Source organism: Mustela erminea, chromosome 12, assembly GCF_009829155.1.
Source record: "Mustela erminea isolate mMusErm1 chromosome 12, mMusErm1.Pri, whole genome shotgun sequence".
Taxonomy (NCBI): Eukaryota; Metazoa; Chordata; class Mammalia; order Carnivora; family Mustelidae; genus Mustela; species Mustela erminea.
In genome coordinates this window covers 4,161,647-4,185,896 of record NC_045625.1, presented here as the reverse complement: position 1 = coordinate 4,185,896, position 24,250 = coordinate 4,161,647, and the positions used below count along the sequence as shown (strand labels likewise).

Below are 24,250 nucleotides of genomic sequence, written 5' to 3'. Positions count from 1 at the left end.
CATCTCACTGACCCATCGCCCGTTGGCGGACAGTTGGTTTGCTTCCGATTTTGATGGCTGTGAGTCACGCAGCTGTGAACATGGGGGTGCACCTCGCTACTGATCGACGACACTCAGAGGTGCCCTCAAACCTGTCACTTCTCTCTTCCCGCCTCTGGGCCTCTGCACGTGCCTGTCTATCCCTGAGGTCCTCTCTCCCCTCTTTAACTCCTACCCACACTTCAGGGATCGGCTTCATGCCACTTCCTCCAGGAAGCCTGCCTGCTACTCTCGGGCAGATGGGTGGTCCCCTTCCTCAGGGGTTCCCATAGCACCTGGGATCTCCCGGGAAGCCCTTCCTTGTGTGGTTATGGCTGCTCACGCATCTGTCTTCCCTGAGGGGGGCCGTAGCTGGGATTGTCGTTGCTAACAGTGCAGCCTCAGAGCCTAGCCGAGGACTAGATGCACGACAGGGACTTCCAAAATGTTTGCTGAATGAATGCGTGACCGTCACCTCTTTAACTGCCAGGTCTTGGTGGCAGCCTCATGGATATTCTGACCTGGGAACAGTCGCCGGACCACAGGCTGGCCTGGGGTCCCTCTGGCAGGGGAGAGGAGCAGCCACTGCCACTTAATATTCCCAGTGGCGAAAGGCCCTTTGGGAGACTTGTTGATTAAAAATGCAGTATGAAAATGGGAGCAAAGCTGCCATTAAAAATGATTAATTAGAGTCCAGCTCATTATTCTGTTTGGAATGATGCTATTAATATTAATGACCCTTAAAAATACTTCGCATACAGGCACTTACTCCTTATTTCTTCACTTCCTGCAGTCGGGTCCCACCCCTTACCCAAGCTCTCCAAACCTGGGACTCTTCCCAGAATTGTCCTCTCTGGAGGGCACACGGCCAGCATTTCTGCCACCCACTGACTCAGGGACGGTGACCATTGTCTTCCGGACCCCCAGCTGCAGGTGCTGGGCAGCTCAGGAAGGGGCATCCTCACCCACTCCAGCCAGGAAGCAGGGACTGTGTGCCTTTTCATCGTTCTATTTTGTCGTTCAAAGCCACGGTGGTTTCTGGGAAGAGGAGGACACTATCGGACCCTGGGGGGCAGAGCTCAGCTTTTCCTAATACGATGGCAGCAGAGATGACAGAGACAGAAGGACGGGGCCGCTTCATTAGAGAGACCGAAACTCACTCCCGGGAGGGCAGAGTGAAAAGCCATGGGGCAGCCTCCCCAGGAGCCAGCGGCGTCAGGGCAGCTGCAGTGGGGTGAAAGCACCAATTAAAAATGTAAACCCCGCCAGCAGGGCTCGGCGTGCGGGGCCTGGTCACGGGGGGAGCAGCAGCTGTGGTCTCCGAGGAAGATCTTGGCCGGGGCGGGGCGGGGGGGGGGGCGGGACACCCTGCAAGAAACTGGGGGAGGAAGTGGCACGAACTTGATCTTGAATCCTTGTTTTGTCTGTCCCATTGGAGTAAAAATTATTTCCTCTCGTATGTGTCTGTTTCCTGCCCTCGCGGCATTTTTATCATCCGTCTACCGCTTAGGGTCTCCTACCTCCGAGACCAAAGGTGATGGCATGGACCCAGCTAAAAACTCTCATGGGCCGGGACCCTGCCCACCGGGCTCCCTGGTGCCCAGCACATAGATGCGTTTTCAAAATCCTCAACAATGATCATGATGACAGTATCATATCCCCAGAGCACTGAAAGTGACTCAGTTGTCTGCGAATGATCAGGGGAGGGGCAGAGAACATGTGAACATCTCTACTTGGCTTAGGAGGGACTTTCTTTCCTTTTTTAAAGAAGATTTATTTATTTGAGAGAGAGAGAGAGCAAGCACGAGCAGGAGAGGCAGAGGAAGAGGGAGAGAGAGAGAATCCCCAGCAGACTTCACGCTGAGAGTGGAGCCCAGCACGGGGCTCGATCCCATGACCCTGAGATCCCAACCTGAGCCAAAACCGAGAGTCAGATGCTTAACTGACTGAGCCACCCAGGTGCCCCAAGAGAGGCTTTGCTTGACCATGCATTTCCTTACAAATCTATTCATGTCAGGAATTTAGCAGAAATTTTCTTCTCTGGGTTCAAGATAAGTCCATCTTTTTTTAATGCAAGTGACATTTATTGAGCACTGGGCATGCCCCTGGGCCTGCTCTGACCATTTCCGTTCATGAGCTCACGTAACCCTCGGACACACAGTATGACCGAAGCCTCACTCTCCAGCTGGGTGAGCACCTAATCAGTGTGTCCCAAAGAAGAGACAATTTGCTCTGCCCCCGCCGCGTGCACACCCCACCGCTACAGAGCTGCAGGCCATTTTAGCGATTGTCTAATATAAAAAGGGTTTACAAAGCATCAAAGGTTAAAAAGACTCCCTCACTTTACCCAAGAGTCACATTTCTCACTTTCTGACCTTGATCAGGGAACTGAGGCTCAGAGAGGTTAAGGAAGCTCTTAATGTCACAGACCTAGAAACCGACAGACCAGAGGCTACGGTGCTTGTTTCCCTGCAAACTGATTCGAAACCTAGGCTAGGGGCGCCTGGGTGGCTCAGTGGGTTAAGCCACTGCCTTCGGCTCAGGTCATGATCTCAGGGTCCTGGGATCGAGCCCCACATCGGGCTCTCTGCTCAGCAGGGAGCCTGCTCCCCCCCACCCCGCCTGCCTCTGCCTACTTGTGATCTCTCTCTCTCTCTGTCAAATAAATAAATAAAATCTTTTAAAAAAAAATTAAAAAAAAGAAACCTAGGCTAACAGGATCTTTCTCTGATTTGCTATCCCGTGATCTGCTCCCAGTCCTTAAACGGAAGCGAGCTGGTGCTCCCTCCGGTGCTCCCTCCGCCTCCGTGCCCAAGGCAGCCACCAGCAGCCCACGGCAGCGTTTGCAGGCACGGCCGCCCCTCACCTTGTCAGATTGCTTCAATCCCTCCAGCCGATCAAGCTGGTCTTCCCCGGCTCCCTGGTTCCGCCTTCAGTTCAAGTCCTCTTTAATTAAACAGCAGCTCTCCCTGGAAAGCAATTGAATTATCTAATTATGCGCTCCTAACCTGATTGCTATCATTAATGCAGGACGTGGTGACTCACGTGTTGATGGGGCTCTACAGGAGCCAGCGCTGGTGAGCTGCGGTGACGGATGTGACCCCCACGCCCACTTCCCACCCCCACCCCCAGCCCGGGGCTCGCTTCCTTGGGGTTGAGGCAGGGCCCCCGCAGACCAGCCCCTAGCCCTAGGCAGCAGCCCCTGGAGACTTGGCCACCACTGAACTCTCCCAAGTGACTTCTAGTCCACCTGTTGGTGGCCGCGAAGAACGGGTGAGGTAACACAGCCCCCAGAACCCCCACCACTCGGACAGGGCTCCTTGGACACACTCTGCAGCACCTACAGTTTTTGGGTCCAGGACCTCCTGGGTCGTCTTGTGCGCTCAGCCTGTGCGGGCTCGCTGCCAGGACCAGAGCGTGGCAGCGGAAACCTGCTGTCCCCTGACTACAGTCCCAACAAGACCTTCCCCCCACCATGCCCCCGAGCCCCCGGGCGGGGGGGTGCTGCTGACTCACCCTCACCTCCCCTCCGATCACACCCAGAGGAGGGTTCAGAACATACTTGCGAAAATAAATCATAACTATGAGGGTGAACGTCTACTATTGCGTGGGCGCACAGCGACAGTAACCGCATTATTGAAAGAGCTCCCTGAGACGCAGCCAGCACGCGCTTGCTTTAAATTAAGTGTCCTTGTTTTCTGTTTTCTGCTTTTTAATCCGAAAAAATTTCAGGCCTCTGCAAGAATAGTAAAGTATAGCCTTCGCCTGGACTCCGCTGCTCCCCACGTGCGCTGTATCCCCACCCCGCCCCCGCCCCCGCCACCCCCTAGTGCTGGCCTTGGTGGTGGTGTTTTGCTGAATCATTTAGGAGTAAGTCTGTGGACGTTGTGCCCTTCACCACCAATCACTTGCAGTTTGTGTCTCCTAAGAATAGAGACGCATTCTCTCTCTTTTTCCCATATATTTTTGAATGCACAGAGGTGAAATGTGTGTCCCCTAAAATGGACCATTCCGAAGTGAGCAATTTCGTGGTGCTCAGCACATCCAGTGTCTAGTCTGGAACACTTCCCGCAGCCCATCCTCAAACCGGTAACCACGACGGGGTCGCTTCCGGTCTCTTCCCCGGCCCCGGCCGCACCTGCCTGCGTTCTGAGGGCTGCTCCCGTTCACCGCTTCAGGATGGTCATCAGGGCAGGACTTTCCCACCGATGGAACTTGACCCCGGGTACACGGCCCATGTGCACATTTTGCTAATTTCCGCAGCGCTGTTCCTTCTGGTGATTTCCTTCTTTTCCTTGGCGTGGGATCCAATCCAACAACCCACGCTGAGTCGGGTTGTGCTGCCTCATCTTTAGGGCCCCTAAGACCAGTGGCTCAGCCCTTAAAATGTACAGACATATATGTTTTTTTTTAATTTTGGAAAAATTCTAGATTTACAGAAAAGTGGCAAAGACCGTGCAGAGAGGTGCTCCAGGCCCTTCACCGAGTTTCTCCCGGCGTCAGCATCCTGAGTAACCACGACACACTGGTCAAAACACAGAAATTAGCGCTGGCACAGAACCGGTCAAGGGTTCCACCCCTTTTTCCGCTGACACCTTTTTCTGCTCTGGGATCTGGCTTTGCCTTCGGGCCCAGCCGTTCTGCCTGTGGCGAGGCTGGCCGATGTCAGGTTCCTGCACAGCAGTCATTTTAATCTCAACGACTCGAAGACGGAGGGACTTTATCGCCGCCCTGGAGAGGAGAGGAGGCAGGGGCAGAGGTGAAGTGACTCACCCAGGACACTGGGTAGATGAGGACGCCCGACTCAAACCCCATTGCTCTGGCCCCAAAGCTTCCTTCCCTCCATCTGCACCGTGACTGCCACACGCACACTCTCTCACACACGCACAAACACACACCATGTACTCACACACACAGCTTGCTGCCATATTTAGCACTGGGCCTGCAGGAAAAGTGTTCACGGAGCATCAGATGGTCAAATAATAGCTCCCTTAATACAACAGGTACGTTCCTGAGAAGTTAGCTGTGGTTCTCTAGAAGAACTGACCAGAAAGCTGGAACACGTGGACTGCATACTGTGCGCTGCGTGCTGCGTGCTAACTGCTACGTGCTGCGTGCTAAGTGCTGCGTGCTAAGTGCTAAGTGCGTGCTGCGTGCTAACTGCTAAGTGCTGCGTGCTAAGTGCTAAGTGCTGCGTGCTAAGTGCTATGCGCCGGCATAAATCTCTTCCCTGGATCAGCGTGCAGCCCTCGGTGGGGTGTGCTGTTACACCCATCTGACAGATGTGAAAACTGAGTACAGAGAGGAGAATTGACCCATTCCAGGTCTGATAGTTGGGTATTAGCCAACGCAGTTCTTTAAATGGCTTTTTCTCCCCAACTCCTCTCCGTCTCCAGGCCCCCGGGCTCAGTAGGACCCACTTTTAGGTCTCGGGGTCCCCCGGTGTCCTCAGGCACCCTGGTCCAGTGGCAGTCACAGACTCTGGGTGGAGTAGCCACAGAGTTTCTGGGGTCTGGCGGAGCGAGGCTTCCCGCGACTCTGCCTCAGGGGCCCCCGCGCCTCCGGAGGCCCGTCCAGCCAGCTGGACGGCAGCCGCAGGCCCTCCGCACTCACGCAGAATGTGCCGATCCTGGGGCTCCTTTTTAATGACGGGTCTAGCTGGTAGGAGCTTTCATTTCAGTAAAGTGTGAATATTGTTGCCAGGGAATGCAGCCTTACGCCCGGGAGCAGGAGTCACCGGGAGGAGAAGCCGCTCGGTTGGTTCCGTTTCTCCAAGTTTCACTTCCCTCCGTGTGCTTTGCCACCAGCTTTCATTTTCGTCTGCTTGGAAAACTGGCACACGAATGACGTTTGAGTCAAGGCTCAGACTCTCTCTTCCCCACTCTCCATATGTTTACAAGCTACCCCTTCTGGGGCTGGGTCGGGAGAGGGGAATGAAACGGTTCTTTTTCCCACCACGCGTGAAAAGAGCATCGGTGGGGAGAAGGGAGCAGGGCTGGTCCACCGCGGCCCACGTCGAGTCCCGCTTCCCATAGGACGGTGGTCCCCGAACTGCTTCTCCGTCGCTCTCCGCTCCTGTTCAACCTGGTTTGAGAGTCTCGGACAAGAAACGCCGGCTGGGAGTCCTCAAGCCTGCTTGGCTGGGCGCGCGTACACGTGGAAGTGCCCTCTGCAGCCACTGTCCGTGGTGGCCGTGAGCACCCCTTTGGGACCCAGCAGGCTGCTTCCCACCAGCTGGGTGATCTCAGGCCAGTGACTTCACCACTCTGAGCCTAGTTTCCTCGTTGGCATGCAAGGGGGCTACAGCACAGTTCCGGGGGGTAGAGGTGATGGTTGTAGGGCGCACGACCCCACACAAACCAGCTGCGTGGCTGGGACTTGGCAATGGCATTGTCTTTTTGTTCTAGTACCACTTCCTCCTTCCTTCCTCCCAAGGGAGTGGGGGTGTGAGGGCAGGAAGGCACGGGAGGGAAGGAAAGACTAAAATGAGACATGAGTGGTCCCTGACGTCAAGTTCTTCGCAGCCTAGAAGAGGAGGGAGCCATATGTGCACTCGCGGCAGCGTAAGTCAGACCGTGATCACGTCCTCACGGCCAGTGCCTGCGAGCGCTTACGACGCGTTACCCTCGGCTCGGAAGTCACACAGTCACGCTCGTGCGTGGTCTCGTCCCATCTCCAGAGCCATCCCGTGGGAGACCCTTATGCCCGTCCCGCCGTGGGGGAGGCTGAGGTTCAGCTGACGTGTCCAAAGTCGTAGACGTCCTGAAGGCGTGCCTGGGACCCCAAGCGTCGGCAGTCACGAGGTTCATCGTCACACCGTGTCTTCTCCCCACGAGAGTCGCCCGGGGGCCTCAGGGCGAGGGCTGGGGTTCATTCTTCCAGGACGAAGGCCAGGGTCGGCTTCTCCGGGAAGAGAGTGTGGGTGCCACAGCCTTTGAAGCCGAGCAGAGCTTCCTGAGACCCACGGAGGCAGAGGGACCCAGCCAGAGAGCTTCGGATCTGCTCGAGTCCACTGAAGTGCCTGCTTCTCTGTTACCAGTGGCAGGCAGATCTGGGCAGGGGACATCCCAGGCATGTTTGGGACCCCCCCCCCCACTGACTGGGGCAGGAGGGGACAGGGGTGGGGCCATGAAGGGATCACGCAGGTAACCTGGGCGGGCACCGACGTATCAATCTTGAGCCTTATTTTCCAGGCTGAGAGCTGAGTGTGGCCAGATATGGAACAGAAGCGGGGGGGCAGGGGCCTGGAGACATAGAATCAAAGAGAGGAGACAAGAACTAAGCTGTCTGCTGGGGGGACCCCACGTGGGTCAGCCATTTATTCCCTGGATGCACTTTTCCTTTTTTTAAAGATTTTTTATTTTATTTATTGGACAGACAGAGATCACAAGTAGGCAGACAGGCAGGCAGAGAGAGAGAGGGGAAGCAGGCTCTCCACGGAGCAGGGAGCCCAATGGGGGACTCGATCCCAGGACCCTGAGATCATGACCTGAGCCGAAGGCAGAGGCTTAACCCACTGAGCCACCCAGGCGCCCCTCCTTGGATGCACTTTTAAACTAAGCTGCTTTCCACCCCCCCCCCCAACTCAAAAACTCGCTGAGGTCAGACAGAAGAACATTCTTCTTGGGCGTTCATGGAGCCGCAGGTCACACACACCCCATGATTAGACGCTCCCCGGTCAGAGCATCAGAAGCGCCGTTTGTGCTCGTGCAATCACAAGGGAAACCTGGAAACGGGATGGCAAGACCAGGGCCGTGTGGCGGGCGGCCGAGGTGGACCCCGCGTGGCCGTGGTCCGTCTCGCCCGTGGTGGGAGTTCCTGGTGCCCCCGGACCCAGTGTGGGAGTTGCAGACAGGGTGGGAGTGCTCAGACGGGCCCCGGGATGCGTGGGACGCCGAGTGAGGCACACGTAGGCCTCCATGCTTTTTATCAGAGTGTGTCGTCCAAGTCAACGCCGACAGTGGAGACGGTTCTATTTGGGGGAGAGGAAGCAAGAGGGGAGAGAGGAAATGAGCAGGGCGCTAGCAGGAGCAGAAAGGAAATTTGATTTTAATATTCCAATTAGCAGCGATGCTGAGCCTATTAACCCACTAATTACTCAGCTTTACCTGTGCACACGCGAATGATTTAGAATCAACAGCATCACACCCTCCTGTTCCCCGCTGCCTGTCCATTTTTGCAGGCAGCGAACACTGACCGGGCACCTACCGTGGTTTAGACCCTGGGAGGTCCCCGTCGGCCAGATGGGCACAGCTGTCGCGGTGGAACTCACGCTCCAGCAGGGGTGTGGGGAGGGGACATCAGGAACCAGGAAATCGCATACCGCGTGGGAGCCCCCATGCGAGCGAAAGCCTGGGCTCTGCTGGGAGCTGCCAGGCCCTGGGGTCCCCATCAGAGGCCCCATAGCTGTCTCCTGACCCATCTGAGTTTTATGACCATAGAACTATGTGGGTCTGGTTCTCTGTCCCACCCAGACAAGGCACACAGAGAGGCCCCTGTGGGCACTTGGAGGAACTGCCATCACTTTCGAACGACTCCTCGGGGCCGGCCTAAGGCATCAGCAGCCCCTCTAACGCTGTGGGGTTGCAGCCCTTATCTCCTTTTTGTAGAGGAGGGGACTCAGAGACGTGACTTTTTCACGGGGGCCTAATGAGTGGCAGAAGGGGAATCTGCGCCTGTTCTCACCCACGGACTCTCCCAAGGTCTTCTCTCCCCTGCACTCTTTCCAGCAGCACCTGCAGCCCCTGGACAGCCTGCGGCAGGTGGAGGCTTCATAAGGAAGGGCAGGTGGAAGGGAAGAAGGAGGGAGAGGCAGTCAGGAGCCGTGGGTATCTAACACCTTGTGATTCGGAAGCTCAAGGGCCCCCTGACTCAGCAGGATATTAATAAGCCCGGCTGGTCCTTGGAGGGCGGCTCTGCTGGGGAGGCGAACAGCAGGGCCGTATCCACCCCCTGCTACCAACAGCAGCTCACACACCGCCCATAGTCACCTGTCTGTCTCCCCACACCGGCCGGGAACATCCTAGAGCTGGTCTGTATCTCCACCGGCCAGCACGGAGCTCAGCATACAGGAGGAACTCAAAAAACAGCTGTGAAGTGGGTGGGTGGATGGATGGAGAAATTAACTGACCCTGAAATGTCCCCGAACTATCACTGCTCATTCCCCTCCCCGCTAATCGTCCGCGTAAGCATGCACAGGACGGCCTCGGTCCGTGCAGGGGACTGAGACCAGGCTGTACGTCCTCCTCCACGAGCAGCATTTCCCAAGCGCCTATTTGTGTCTTGTACAATTCTGGGCTGTCCAAGGGGCGGACAGAGACTCATCCACTCCCTCCCGATCACGGAGAACGATGTGAGGTAGAGCACGTGTCCCCAGATCCATCCCCAGAGAGCCAGACCCCTCGATCGCAGCACTGTGTCCTGATAAGCTGGGGTCCTGCTTAACACAGCCCTAAGGGTCATCCGGTGAACTGGACCCTGAGGGGTGCCTGGGAGTGGGGTCTTCCTGAAGACATCCACAAGGGACCCTGTGAGATAGCAGAGAACTGCACGGCTGGCGTCTGGGCTCAGAGAGCGGGGAGGGGTTTTGGCCAGCAGTGATCATTAGAACAGTTCGCGACCCGGAGGCCCCAGGTGCTGACCAATCTGACCATTTGTACTGGGTGATCTCAGACTGTGGCCTTGGTACAGAACCTGCCAGACCAGTAGTTCGTCAGAAAATGCTTGTGCTAGGAGGACCCCCTCACTTGCAACCATGAGGGTCCTGAGGCCCAGCAAGGGAGTGTGAGACTCAGGCAGTGTCCCAAAGCTCACAGGGGACAGATTTGGGGTGAGAAGCTCTGAGCCAGTGCGGTATGGGGGCGGGGCAGTCAACAGCATGGGCTGTGGGGTCAGGCGGGTCTAAGGTTGAGTCTGAGCTGTGTCACTCTCTGAGCCTCAGTTTCCCCATATGTAAGGCAGAGGCAAAGAAAGAGAACCTCCCCCTGAGGTTGGACACATGGTCTATTAGCAGTTGATAGATATTTCTTTCAGCCCCAGTAGTCTCTCCAAAACTCTGCTGTCCAGAGTCGCCATGGCCACACATACAGGCCAACGGGTGAGCTCAGGTGATCGGGAAATCCCAGAGAGGCGGGGTTTGGAAGAGAGAAGGTCGAGCTCCCAGCCCTGCAGGGGATGGTGATTTGAGCCGACCTCTGGGGGTGGGGGGGTGACGACAGGTCCTCTGCACAGTGGAGGACTTGAGTGATTCCCTACTATCCTGGACCATGCAGTAGTTTGGGACTTCAAAGCACAGCTGCTATTTCCCCTTTGAGGTACAGGAGCTGAGCACATCCTGTCGCTGGAGGCTGTTTGGGATCAAGGGCCAACCTGGCCCACCAGCCTGATCCCAAGGGGGGCCCCTTGCAGCCCTCCAAGCACACCCCACAGCACCAGTTAATGGCTTCATTATGAGATCCTCATCAGGAGCCTCAGAGGCGAGCACTGCTGTGGACCCCGCTGTACGGATGGAAAATGGGGGGCAGTCAGGTGTCCAGGGGAATAAGCCGCAGTGCGGGGATGCTGCGCCCGGCTGTCGGGGTCTGCCGCTCTGCTCGGAAATGCCAGGCCAAGTGCAGATGTGGCCAGAGACCCTCACTCTGGGTCTGAAGGCTGTGCCTGGCGGGGGAGGGGGGGGCATCGCCCCTAGTTCGGCGAGCGGAGGCCCCACAGCGATGTCCGAGCAGTGAAACGAGCAGGTCAGAGGCGGAGGGATCCGTGCGCAATGTGGCCACATCTGGATTCGGGAATCAACCGAGACCAGACAAGGAGGACATTGATCTGGAGCTTGCGTTTTTCCAGATTAAAAAATAGTAATAATAACAAACATTTCTGGGAGTCCTCCGCTGGGTGGGACGTCAGAAGCCGTGCCCTTCTGCCTGGCAGATGACACAAAACGCGAAGCATGCGGTCAGGTGACCAGCTGACTTGTCGTCCCCAGCCCTGGACACATCTGTTAGTGAGAAGGGGGAGCAGGGAGAGGACCCGAAGGCAGAAGCGCCAGGAAGACCCCAGAGAAGACAAAGGGTCATCAGGACCTCTCGGAGTGGGAGGAGCCCTCCTGGGAGCGGGCGCTGGGTGGGTGAAGCGTGGACAGTCTGGAGGTCGCGGGCGACAGACAGCAGTCCACCGAGCGAGGGCAGGGCGTCAGCTGCGAACTGTCCCCGTCCAGTAGGCCAACTGCTGTTAGGAGAGAAATCGAAGCAGGTTTCTGGGATCAAGAGTCACGCTTCACGCGTGACGGTGCCTGCAGCTTCTCGGGGCCCTCATCCCCAGGCCCCACTCCGGGCAGCAGAGCTTGGCCAGGACTGACAGGGAGAGCTGGAAGTTCCCAGAGGCTCAGCCGAGGGCCCTTCGACCCCGGAGCCGGGGTCCTAGAATTCAGTGTTTTCACGGCAGAGAAGTTTGTACGCCCGGCGGCCCCCAGACGACAGCCTGATGAGGAAATTGTTACCGGCAACGTGACGCACGTGCGTGTGAATGCCCAGCAAGGACCGAGCTGGAGGGAAAGGCTTTCTGCGGGTTTCTTTCTCTCCCCCAGAGCTCTTTTGGAATTTCCAGCCTCCTTGTGTCGCAGGGACTCTTGTTCCTGGCTGGTCGCCATGCAGAGGTCGGTCTGCCCAGGTCGCAGCCTGTCTGCTTGGTGGGGGACATGAGCCCCTCCAGGGTCCCTGCGCTCACAGGGGAGCAGGAAGGAGCCGGCCAGCGTGGTGCAGCAGGTATTACTATAATTGGGTGAATTATTTTGTGATCGGCACATACCGGAGAGGAAAACCACACCGGCCAGCTGTCTGGAGGCCTGGATCACCCGGTCGGTAAGAAAGAAAAATGTTTTCCTCCAGGCGAGGAGGCCAGGGTGGGAACAACAAGCAGCTTCCTCTGGCTGGCACGGCCTTTTCCCTCGGATTGCCGGATTGCTGCTCCGACTCGGCTTCCGTCTCCTGGCTGGTGTGGACCCCCACCTCCAAACACCCCTCACGCCAGGCAGCCCCGCCAGCTGCCTGCACACCCGGTGAGCACGGGGAGGACCCAGGTGTAGGATGGCACCTGTGAGAGTGGGCGTGGCTCCTTCCTCAGCATCCCCGGCTCCCCTGCCCCCCACACTGACAGCTGGGAGGAACATCCCACGTGCCCGGGGAGAGGACCGGGTGGGGATGGGGGTGGCCGTTCAGCCTCCCTAAAGCAGATTTCGAACTGTGCGGATTTCGAACTCCTTTTGCTAGAGGAGCTGCCTGGGCCTGGAGGAACGCTGGGGCTGGTTTCCCACATAGTTCCCAGACTCGAGCGGAGGAGTCCCCTGTGCTGGTCCCCCGGCTCCCACGGGGTCCTGGACTTGCCCTCGCAGAGATGCTCCGGGGACACTCGCCAGAGCCAACATTTACTGAGCATTTACTACAACCAGAGCTGGGGATTCCTAGGCCCCTCTCTGAGAACCCCCCGCCCCAGCGACAACCGCAGGGAGTAGGTGCTGAGCCTCCCCACTTGGCCGATGACAAAACTGAGGCTGGGAGGGCGGGAGTCAAGGTCTGGGTTCCCGCAGAGCCTGGTTCTGGTTCTGGTTCTGGTTCTGGTCGCTTCCTCCCTCCCGTCCCGAGTGTGAGGCCTTGCCTCTGCAGTTCACTTGGATTTGTCTAGTGTTTTCTGGCAACTCGGCAGCTGGCACACTTACATTGGGCCTTACACACATGCGTGTGCATGCACACACACACACATTCATATTTCCCCAGACTCAGCCGCCCCCCTTAGCTTGACCTGACTGTGTCTGGCACATGGTAGGTGCTTAGCAAAACTTTATGAGGTGCACGGGCACCTCGGGGCCTGGGACATGAATAATCTGAAGGCAGGACCCAGAGGACTTGTGATCACTCGCATCCCCAGGCCTGGTGGGGTGCCAGCACACAGTAGGCCCTCCACGGGTACCCCACGGTCTCCTGCAGGGAGACGTCTCCACAGATGGAAGCTGGCAGGGCCAGGGCGCTTACCCGCCCCCACTGAAAGGGGGGGGCCAGTGGTCCTTGCTTCCCTCCAACTCGCAGACCTGAAGGATTCCCCCCGAGACTCGGGAATCCACAGGGGTGAACAGCAGTAGGCTAGAGACTCCGACTGGGCTGAAACTCCGGCTGTCCACTGGCCTCCCCAGGAACTGGAGGGGGGGGGCGTCCTCTTCGCAACAACCTCCCCCCACCAGTTCCCAAAGGAGCCAAGCCGCTGTGCCTGGAGGAACCAGGCTCTTCCTCCTGGGCTGGGGTACACCAGCACGTCCTGCCATGCTGCATGGGGCTCAGGGATGGGACATTCTCATGCAGATCCCGGGATCCGAGCAAGGCTTGGGGTTGTGGGGGAGACCATACACCAGAGAGCCCAGCCATGAGACATGAGTTCAAATCCTGACGCGGCCCTAACCCAATCACCCAGGACAGGCTCCTCAACCTCGGCATTCTCATCTGAACAATGGAGAGGATCAGAGCATTTTCACAGGGTGGTAGGAAAGCAGAAATGTGAGAACATCCGTAACGTGCTGAGCACCATTCCTGGTGTGGAATACCAGAGCCACCTTGTGTTAAGCACTTTCTAGAAGCCAAACAGGTCTCAAGCATTAGCTCATTAAATCCTTCCACCAAGCCAAGGCATTGGATACCATCATTATGCCCATTTTCCAAAGCAGACAACTGAGACTTGGCAAGGTGAGCCCAAGACCCAAGGTCACACAACTAGGAAATGGTGAGCAGGAGTGTGAGCCCAGGGTTGCTTGTCTCAGAAGCCTCGAACCCCAACCTTTAGTAGAGTGTGTGCTCATTTAAGACCCGGAATTAACCCTCAAAGCTGGTTGGCGACCCCATCTTACAGTGGGTAAGACCGAGGCCCAGAGATGGGAAGAGAGCAGTGCGGTCCCGGGACCACCGCGGGAACGGGCTTTCCGGCCCCCACGGTCACTGTTCCCACTAACCTAGCACTTCCCATGTGCCAGGTATGAAGCCCTCCCTGTGATCATTGCACGTCAACTTTATAATAACCTTCGGTGGAAAGATACTTGTATCAATCCCATTCTTTGTTTGGGTAAACTGAGGCAGGGAGGAGCAGTAGTTTACTCAAGGTCACGCATCTGATTTACGGGAGAGGTAGGACTCATACCCAGTGAGCCAAACTCTAGAGCCCTTCTCCAGGGCCCCCCTGCGGCACACAGAGCTCAAGCCAGCCTTGCCCAGCCTTGCAACTTGGGTCCTAGGCAGAATTACCTGCCCGGGGCGCCTGGGTGGCTCAGTGGGTTAAGCCACTGCCTTCGGCTCAGGTCATAATCTCAGGGTCCTGGGATCGAGTCCCACATCGGGCTCTCTGCTAGCAGGGGCCTGCTTCCCTTCCTCTCTCTCTGCCTGCCTCTCTCTCTGTCAAATAAATAAATAAAATTCTTAAAAAAAAAAAAAAGAATTACCTGCCCGGAGAATGGGGTCTGCAAGGCCCCCAGGGCACGACCACCCCCAGGCAAGGCAGGGTGTAGCAGGAGCCCCCAGCTGGGAGAGCGTGGCGTGAGCTACACTACCCAGGGAGATGGGCACGGGGCTGGCAAGCCCAGTCTGCCCGAAAACCATCAGCCCCCTGCCTCTGCGAAGAGAAGTTTTTCCAACAAAATGCAGGCGAGCAAAGAACACGTTCTGCTTTATGTGTCTCTTGTTGTAGGCAGTGCACATCTTGGGAGATGTGTGGATGAAAGGCGCCATATAAAATGCAATCAATTATGAATCACCATTACTGAATTAATCACATGTATGATTAATACAGTAATAATAATTAATGGGACTATGGTCTGGAGATTGGAGCGGAGAACTGGCAGGGAGGAGTCAGGGTGCTTCTTGAAGGCTCTGCCACTGCCTGGAGCTGTCACCTTGGGGAAGGCCCTGGGCTTGGGCCTTGGTCTCTCTCCTGCTGCCTTGGCTGTAGACGTAAGGGGCCCAGAGATGGCTTGAAAACCCCTGGATGGTCCTGGGCTAGTTCCCTGGATCTTAACTATTCACAGCTGCATCGCAACTGCTCAAGGTCAGGGGGACAAATCAAAACCTTGGTCTGGCAAAACAGAGACCGGAGGGAAGGGGGCCAAGGGTGAACACACAGTGGGGTGGTCTTCAGCGTCCCCTTGACTTGAACCAGTAACGTGAGCTCATTTTTATCTGTCTGTCTTTTTGTCTGTCTGCAGCAGGATTCGCCTTCTTTCAAAAATCCCAGAGGGCCTGGACCTCATCTGCTACCTCTCGGTGCAAAGCTGCTAGATCCTTTTTGCATGTGACTTTATGATTTCCTATGACTCGACTACCTCCATCCATGCAGATGTCCTCATTGTACACGGGGAGATTATGTATGTAATAAAGCATGTCATTCCCCACCCCCATGTCTCCTGTTCATACTTTGGTATCTTTATATTATATATAGCCTTAAAAAAACATAGATGGAATAAAATTAAATGCATTGTTCTGCAGCTTTTTGGTACTAAGATGTGACATACACAATTCAAATTAAAACTGCATCTCAGAGCCAAAATCATGCAACCGGGGAGGGTAGTTGGGCTTCTCCGGAGGGGGGGCGGTCAGCAACAAGGATTTCCATCTTATTTCATTTTATTTTGGTGGGGGGAGGGGAGATTCATTAACCCTTTCCTGCCCCTGGTGCTCAGCTTCCTTTCATTACCACCAGGAAGAGGTCATTTGTCATAAGGTACCTTGATGAAGTTTTAAAATGAACGTCTCTTGACCACCTGGTCCCTACACGGCCAGAATCCTATTTGTTTTCCACTTGACAGGACCCACGTCTTCTGGATGTTGCCTGCGGCTGCTGTCACAATCATCGCAAAGGGACCACCCTCCCAGGCAAACCTCTCCTTATGCAGATGGGGAAACTGAGGCTGACAGCCGGTAAGCGATGACCTCATGCCACATACCTAGTTAGGGGCTGAACGGAGAAAAACCCCGGATCCTGACTCAGGTCAGTGCTCTTTCTACCATCCCGTCATTTCCAGGGCCTGGAGATGGGGAGACCAGAAGATAGTTTCCAGATGGGTCCCTGAAGACGTTTGTTGGCATCAGCGTCTTGGTGAGGCAGGGAGGACAGGGGAGAACAGGGCTGGAGGGGTATCGTAAGCGCTGTTTCCAGTGGCCCAGAGCTTTGCCTGTGGGTCCCTTAAAGCGTAACAAGAGGACACGCCCCAGCCCCTGCACTGTATTTAGATGAACCACAGCCTCCTCGTCTTGTTGGCCCTTGTTGGCATCCCGTGTCAGGGATGATGGAGGAGCAGGGCGTTTCCAGGGAATTGATGACCCTGCCTGGGGGCGACAGCAGGCTGAGGACCGACCAGGGTCATCACTCACCCTGCCTCCACAGAAGCCCCACACTGTGCCCTTCTCTGCTGCCTGCAGGCCTGGTGCCTGCAAATCAAATGGCTGGGATCTGTTCGACTCTGAGGAGCCTCCTCTGACTAGATGCTTTGGGGCCAGGGAGCAGGTGACCAGGCTGGCACCGATCTGCTCTCCGAGACAGCTTTGCGGAGTGAGCCCCTCTCCAGCGAGAGGGTTCCGAGAGCCCGTGAAGGAGGAGGCACTCAAAGGCTGTTCTGACCCCTCCTTGGAAAAGAAAGATTCACATCTCACAAATGGGTAAATTGAGGCCCCAATCTGTGCTGGGCCCCAAGTTAACCGGGAAGCCAGGCAGTGGCAGAGGACCCCCTGGGAGCCAGAGAGCCCTGCCTACAGGCCAGAGTCTTCCTGGGCTGTGTGACCTTGGGCAAGCTACTTACCGTCTAACTTGGGACTTTGCTAATAGGAGTTAAGTCATGGGGTCTGTTGGGAAGAATCAGTGGCGGATACACAAAACCTGGTTTGCATGAAGCCTGGCCTAAAACAGGTGTTCAAGAAATGTTAAATTATTGTTACTGTTATTATTATTAAAGCAGATGACAGTCTCTAATTCCGCATTGTCTGCCTGCTTTGCGACAAGAGCTGAACCAGTTCTCAGCAGTACGGCCCCTCTCCAAGCTAAGGGGGGAGCCAATGGCAGGGAGGGGTCAAGGTGGAGGTAAGAGGCGGCAGAGGGGTGGGGCACTAAGGTGCTCTCTCTTGCTCCTGTTCCTGACACCCTCTGTGACCTTGGACCAGTCCCTCTCCCTCCCTGTCCTCAGCCTTTGTTCTCGATGCATCCAAACAGCAGGGCTGGCTGCCTGAGCACTGCAGTGGGAACCCACCCCGGAGGAGGAGGCCGCGGGGAGCACCTGAAATCCACATGTCCCCCTGGAGGGTGGAGGCAGCTCTCTGCACAGCCCTGGAAGACAGCACTGGCAGGAAACCTCCAGGGGGCTTCTAGAGCCCGGGGCTGCCCAGGGTTGCCAACTCCTTGGCCTCTCCCCGGGCCCCCTGCAGGAGTCCTCCCGCACTCCTCCCGCACCCCTCCCGCCCTCTCACCAGGAGTGAGGCCCCTCCTGCCCCCCTACTCTGCGCTCCCTCCGGAGCTGGCTTGGCTTCATCAAAAGCAGGGCCCATCAGGGTGGAGGCGGCGATGTGTCAGCTGGTATTCAGGCTCTGGTTGTGCGCTCAGATCGCTCCCCCTCCCCATCTCCCCAAATCCACCCACCCACCCTTTTACCCGCTGCTTGGGGCCTTCTGGGTGGCAGCACTTCACAGAGGGAGTCAGAGCGGCAGGCTTGAGCCCTTGGCTGTTGGGGGTGGGTGGACTGACTCACTTGGCCCCCTCCCTGGTGCCGATGGGGCAGCCCCCACACCCCTGGGCGCTGGCACCCCGTCAGGCCCCAGGGTTTTGGAAAAGGAAGCTGCAGCCCCGCGGCGCCTGACCCGGGCCGGCTGAGGATGCGCCCTGCGCGCAGGGACCCGCCGGCCCCCGAGCCGGGAGGAGATGTTTAGGCAGCGACCCCCCAGAGCAGGCTCGCTCCCGCGGCCGCCTGCTGGGGCCACCCTGGCCGCGGGCCCGCCGGGACGCCCCTGCTGGCGGCGCCCCTCCCCGGGCCGTGGCGCGTCCCCCGAGTCTCGCAGTATTTCCTTCCTGCACCTTTAAGAAGACCGTTGCTCCGTGGTGGGATGGTGTGTTAAAGCCACACAGAGGAAGTTACGCAGCCCGGATCAGACCGAGAGATAAAAGCCCCGATGGTGATCGTGAGAGATGGCAAGAGGATTTAGCCCCGGCATTAACTTGGAGCGGAGTGCAGGGGGGCGGTGAAGCGCCCCGCCATCTGGCCCGCGCCGCGCCGGGGGGGATGCCCCGGCGCCCCGACGAGCCGCCGCGAAGCCCACCCGGGCCGGGGGCTGCCCGGTGCCCGCGCGCCGGTCCTCTCCGAGCCGCCCAGGGGGCCCAAAAAGTTTGCACTTGTTAGAGGCGACCTCCCGCTCGGCCCGGGGCGGGCGATGCGGGCGGCGCGGGCGGCCCCCTCCCCCGGCCCGCGTCTCCGGGACGGCTGCGGGCGGCCCCCCCGGCGGCCGGAGGGCTCCCCAGCCCCGATCTGACGGCCGCGGCGGCGGCGGCCACAGCGGCGAGCGGGAGCGGCGCGCCGAGGAGCAGCGGCTCGCCGCCCTCCGGCCCGCGCCCCCACCCAGCGCCGGCCAGGGCAGGCGGAGCGCCCGCGGGCGGCGGTCCTCGGCCTCCCGGGTCTGCGCTCCGGGAAGCTGCTCCGAGCCGGGGTAAGGCGGGCGGGGAGGGCCGGCGGGCGCGCGGGGGGGAGAGCGGCTGCAGCTTGGCCAGCCTGGTTTCATTTTTAAAGGGCTTCGGTGACCGTGCAAGCTCCCCGGGGGCCCGGGAGCCACTTAAAGCGGCCCCGCAGAGGCTCGGATGCAAAAGTTATTTGGTGGCTGCTGTTACTAGCGGAGGACTGGAGTCGCCCGAGAGGGGTGTGTGAGTGTGCGTTTGTGGCAGCATCTTAAAGGAAAAGCTTGTCTTTCCGGCTGGCGTTTTCCTACCAGGGTCTTTTTCCATCGTGTGTGTGAGCGCGCGCGCGCGCGAGTGTGTGTGTGTGTGTGTGTGTGTGTGTGTCCGCGCGCGCGCGCGTGTGTGGTGGGGATAGATGTTGCAAGAATGCGTGCATGTGTTTGTGAAAAGGAAATTAACCCTTCTCTCGCGCTCCTCCTCCGCCCCAACTGAATCGCCACCCTCGACCGCCACCCGCCAGCCCCCTTCCCCGCAGCCCCTTCCCATCTCTCCGAAAACTGGGTCTGTGCGAGTTGCGCAGAGAAACTCTTGGCCAGCCAGGCTGGAAACTTCTTTCCGCGCCGTGGAGGGGTGGGCTAATGGGGGAGGGGGACGAGCAGGGACCGGCTTGGGTTCGCGTGGAGTGGAGCCTGGAACTGGGCTGCGCGCAGACTGGGGGAGCAGAGGCAGCGGGAAGGCGGGAAGAGGACCGTGGGCTCGCGGGGTCCGCCCGCTCGGAGTAAGTTGCCCGCCCGGGCGGGGGGCGGCGGAGGCAGGGGCGCTGCTGGAAGCGGCGCGGGGTAAAAGGAGGTAACTAATTCCTGGGCGCTTTGCTCGGTGTCTTCTAATTGAGGGAGGCGGTGCCAACGGAGGGGGCACCCTCGGTGCCGGCGGGGCTTTTATTAAAGTCCTGCTTATTAATTGCTGCCGGGGCTTGCACTCAACTTGGGAAAGACAAAACGCAGCTGCGGGACTGGGGGGCACGCCCCTGTGCGATGCATGCCCCGGTGCAGCCTACCCGTCGCTCGGACTCCACCCCGACCCCTCGCCCTGCCAAGACCGACCCCCGACCCCCGCCCAGCCCAGGCCTCTTTTTCGCGCCCCACCCCCCAGCCCTCAACTTTCCGGGGCTCCTCGGCCGCCAAGAGGCAGTGGGGGGGGGGGGGCGCCAGGAGCCGAGAGGGCACCTGTTCCAGGGCTGGGGGACACCCGGACCGCGGGTGGCAGGATGCTAGCTAAGCCAGCGGTGCCCGGAGCACCCCGGAGGACCTGGCCCGGGGTGGAGGGCGGGAAGGTGACCCGGCGGCAGCGGGCTCCCCTCTCCTTCCTAGACCTCGGGCACCACCCCCTTGATGGCAGATTTCATTCCGCCCCGCTGCCCCCATGGGAAGGGAGAGGGAACCTCAGGGTGGGCAACCCACCCCCCCCCCGACCCCTCTTCCAGTGCCCTCCGGGGGGCCCGCGCCCACAGCGCCAAGTTTCCCACGAGGCGAGGGCGCAGCGGGCAACTCCGGGAGGAGCCCGCTCTGAGCCCAGCCAGCTCCGAGAGGCGCTAATTCAATAAGACAGAGAAATCAGAGTTCAGAAATCCTGGTAAAATCTAATTTTCGGGTTTTAATACCCTGGCTATCAGCCCCCCTCGGTTCCTGAGGACTCTTAAAAGAAATAAAGCGCATTGATTCTATTTGTTCCTGGGAGCTGCAGTTTCTTAATAATATCAGGTGAAGATTTATTTTCCAAGGAGAAAACGATCCACCGGGATACAACCTCTTACTCTGAAATTTCCCGGCTGGCTTCTCACTCCCCGCGCGCCGCCTCCTTATTCCAGGGCCTCTTGCTTCTCTCCTCCCTCCTTGGTTTTTGTTTTGTTGTTGTTACTGGGTTTTTTGGGTTTTTGTTTTTTGTGTTTTTTTGCTTTTTTGGCAAAAGCCGCTGTAAGATTCGCTTGTTGAGCTCACTAATCTCGCTGTACTACCAGCAACGCCCCGCTGATTGACGAGTTGTAAGCACATTTGCTACCCCGCCCCCAGCAGACTGGGTTGTCCTTGGCTCCCCCCCACCCCACCCCCGCCCCAACCACCACCCCATTTTCCAGGGAATGCGCCCGCATTTAAGCCGAGAGAACTGCAAAGCGTTTCCTAGATTTTCTAGTTGCTCCGCACTTGGCTCTCCGTGGCCTCCCGGCCTCCCGGCCCCGCAGCCTCCCCGCCGCCGCCGGGGGAGGCTGCCCGCGGCGCAGTCAAAACCCTGGGCAGCGGCTGGTCCTGCAGAGGAAGGAAGCCCGCAGCCAGCGCCCTGGCGTCGCCTCCCCCGTCAGGAGCTCTCTACCTGTCCGTGAACAGTTGGGAGTCCTGGGCTGGAAGAATTAATTAGGGACGTGCTGTTTTCTGGGCAGCTCGAAGCTTGGGGAGAGGCATCCAAACCTTTGCCGGCCGCGCTATTTTATTTTTACGACATTTTCTCAGGTTGTAAAAATAGTCGCCAGGCGGGTTCTTTCTGAGAGTTTTCTAGCGAGGAGCGCATTCAAGGCCAGGCAGGTTCTAAGACAGGTTTCTCTTTAAACAGCCAGAGGTGAGCCCTGAAAATGTGGTCCCCACTAGGCTTCTCATTCATCTCCATCTGGATCCCTTCAGCGAGGGAGAGGGGCAGGGGCCGCCTTAATGCTGATTTATGACTCCCCGGGACTGACTGGGGGCTACTGTAGGAGCCCAGGGGAGCCGCCAGCCCCCTCTGGACAAAGTCCGCCCCCCTGGTTTGTCATTTTTGGCAGCAGAGTGTCTGTGTCTGGGCGGAGAATAGGGTTTCATGGCAAAGTGATTAACTCTTTAGGGAGGCTTCCCTGGAGGGGGTGGCCGGAGGGGGTGGCAGGTGAAAATCGCTGAGGTTAGTTAGCACCAAAGCTCAAGCAGCATGGGGATGAAGAGACAGTCATCGTAGGTCTAATAACCAGAATAATTAATAATGGGACTGTCTGCTGTGACTCATCGCATAACCTTTGCCCTACTGGCTTGTATTTTTGGCCAGGATCCCACACTGGCCGGACTCAAATTCTCCTGGTGATGTACACACCACGATACCGGAGTCATGTTTTCTGCAATGTAACATTTATCTTCGTTATAGCTATTTGGGCTCTTAAATAATTATCAGTAGCTTAAAATAGTAAAGCAATAATCATAATAGTGACTCATTTATAGACACACCCTCCAAAGATGATTGCAGAATTTTGGCCTTGATCAGAAACTCTAACATGACAAACCATCGTCACTTCTGCGGTAGTCTTCACCGTCCCTAGTTTCTTAGCGTTGAAAATCCAATGGACCGTTGTAGAATTTGGGGAGAGACTTCTCAGCACCTGGTTCTTACTTGCTGGCCCACACTTGGATCTGTACCTGTCTGTACAGGCTTGTTGGTACTCAGGGTGACAGCTTTGACATTCTGACTTGTCAGTCACAGTATCGAGAGCCACCACTCAATCCTGACCCCTGAGCATGTTTTAGGAAGTCGGTGACCCCAGGCAAGGGTGCTTCTGCTGCCCTAATAACCCGAGAAAAGAGGGGGGAAAAGCGAATCCCCTTCTAAATAATGTGCCGAGCCTGCAAATGTGCAAATCTAATATTAATAAAAATAACCCGGCTTTCTCGGGAGACCTTGCTAATGCAGCCTCATTTTTTTTTTTTTTTGTGCACATTTTGCCAGAGAGCTTTTATTCTTATGCATCTTTATCGCCCCCCCTTCTCTTTTTAATTTGTTGCAGGTGTTGTTGCTAATGAGCCCTCTTCCTCCTCTCTTACAATGAAAGACAAGCCAGCCCCCGGGCACCTGGATGGATTGAGAGCCGAAGTGTCAGAAACTTCATAATAAGTTGCCGATGGCTACCAGCCAAGGTCAGCTGGCCCCCATTAGTGCCTGTCCCCACAAAGCAGAGCCAAATAAGCTTCTCCCCAGTTAAGAACCTCAGTCGCTTTTTTACGTGGCAGTCCAGCCACACAATTGTTGTCACTTTAAGCCCATGTGAAAAGAAATCTCTTTTATGGGTCTGAGATGCCAGTCCAGTCCCACAGAGGGAACACGGTTCCAGCTAACACGTACACCTCCTGATTTTATTTTATCTTTACAACGCAGGCTGGAGGGTTGTTTTGCAGTTCTGTTGAGCACATCACACATTTAAGGGCCCTTTAAAGACCTGGATTGATTGGAAGGACAAAAATTAAAAGCAATCTGATCCGGCCTCATGCCAGATCCCTGAGGATTTGCTCCCTATCCCATTTCCATCCACTGTCACAATTCGAGAGCCTGCCTGATTTGATCAGATTCACCTCGGGGAGAGGTGTAATGCCAAGGTTAGGAGGACGCGAAGTTACGGGCAACTTTTTGATCTGCCCATCAGCAGTCTGAGAAACGCTGGCTCTGAGTTTTCTGAATCGGCCTTTGGGAAGAAACAAGTTCCTCGCTCTTCACAAGCCGGCACTGCTCCGGTCCCTGGGACATCCAGCCACCGGTGCCTGGTAGATGTGGCACTTCCATGCTGAGGCCGAGAGTCCCGCCTGACCCAGTCGCTGCCTCTCCAGGGCCTGTCTGGGCCACGCCCCTGCGGACTGCGCAGCCATGCTGCCCCTGCTCGCACTTTTCCTGCACTGCCTCCCACTGGCCTCGGGGGACTACGACATCTGCAAATCCTGGGTGACCACGGACGAGGGCCCCACCTGGGAGTTCTATGCCTGCCAGCCCAAGGTGATGCGGCTGAAGGACTACGTCAAAGTGAAGGTGGAGCCCTCTGGCATCACGTGCGGGGACCCCCCTGAGAGGTTCTGCTCCCACGTAAGTCAGCCCCCCACTGTTCTGTTTGCTTAGGCCAAGGGGGAGGGGGTTCAGGACAGACTCTGCTGACCGGTGGGCAGAACGGCAGGACCAGAGAGATGCAAGGTTGACTTTCCCGAATCTTGGGTTGGGAGCAGATGGCTGTCCCACCTTGGAAAAGGGCCCAAACCAAGGCCACCCCCAGGGCTCTGCGGTCATGTGACATCATTCTCTGGGGTGGGTACCTTCTTGACCAGCTGACCACCAGATCCTTTTCTCTTGGGAAAACCATAGTAGTGATGGGTCCTGGGCCGGGCCGTGCAGACAAGCCCCGCCTCCCCTGAGCAAGGGAACAGGGCCCAGAGCGCTCTGTGCATCCCTTCTATGGTACCACGTCCTAGCCCACCTGCTCCAATCCGGCAGACGGTGTTGCATGCCACATGCCAACTGGAGCTCTGCAGGGGAAGGTCTGATGCAAGTGCAGAGGGCGTTCATAAGGGTGGCTGGTTATCCCATCCCTATGTGTGGTGACTGCAGTCACTGGTTAAGTCAGGGGGACAGCAGCTGTTCAGGTGTTGTCACCTGAACCCTTAATTAGAGAGGGACGGGGTCTTAGAGCCATGGAGTACTTGAGTATCTTGTGTTACCAACCACAACAGCGGTGATAATAGGAGGGACCATTCATGGGAGCCCCTCGTGTGGGCTAAGAGCTTGATGTGCAAGTCCT

The 24,250-nt window shown here is 57.3% G+C and overlaps 1 protein-coding gene across 3 annotated transcripts in view; it reads left to right on the top strand.

Annotated features, from left to right (window-relative positions):
• The first annotated feature begins 17,678 nt into the window (after positions 1-17,678).
• The window catches only part of NTNG2 (netrin G2), a 65,012-nt gene continuing 58,440 nt past the window's right edge, over positions 17,679-24,250 (top strand). The window contains exons 1-3 of one of the 3 annotated variants that reach the window (XM_032307959.1): positions 17,679-18,722; positions 22,481-22,610; positions 22,849-23,544. In XM_032307959.1, coding sequence (XP_032163850.1) covers positions 23,332-23,544 — 213 coding nt within the window. In that variant the 5' untranslated portion in view covers positions 17,679-18,722; positions 22,481-22,610; positions 22,849-23,331. Of the gene's footprint in view, positions 18,723-22,480; positions 23,545-24,250 lie in introns of all 3 variants that reach the window. The other 2 variants (XM_032307958.1, XM_032307960.1) reach the window with 2 other exon arrangements.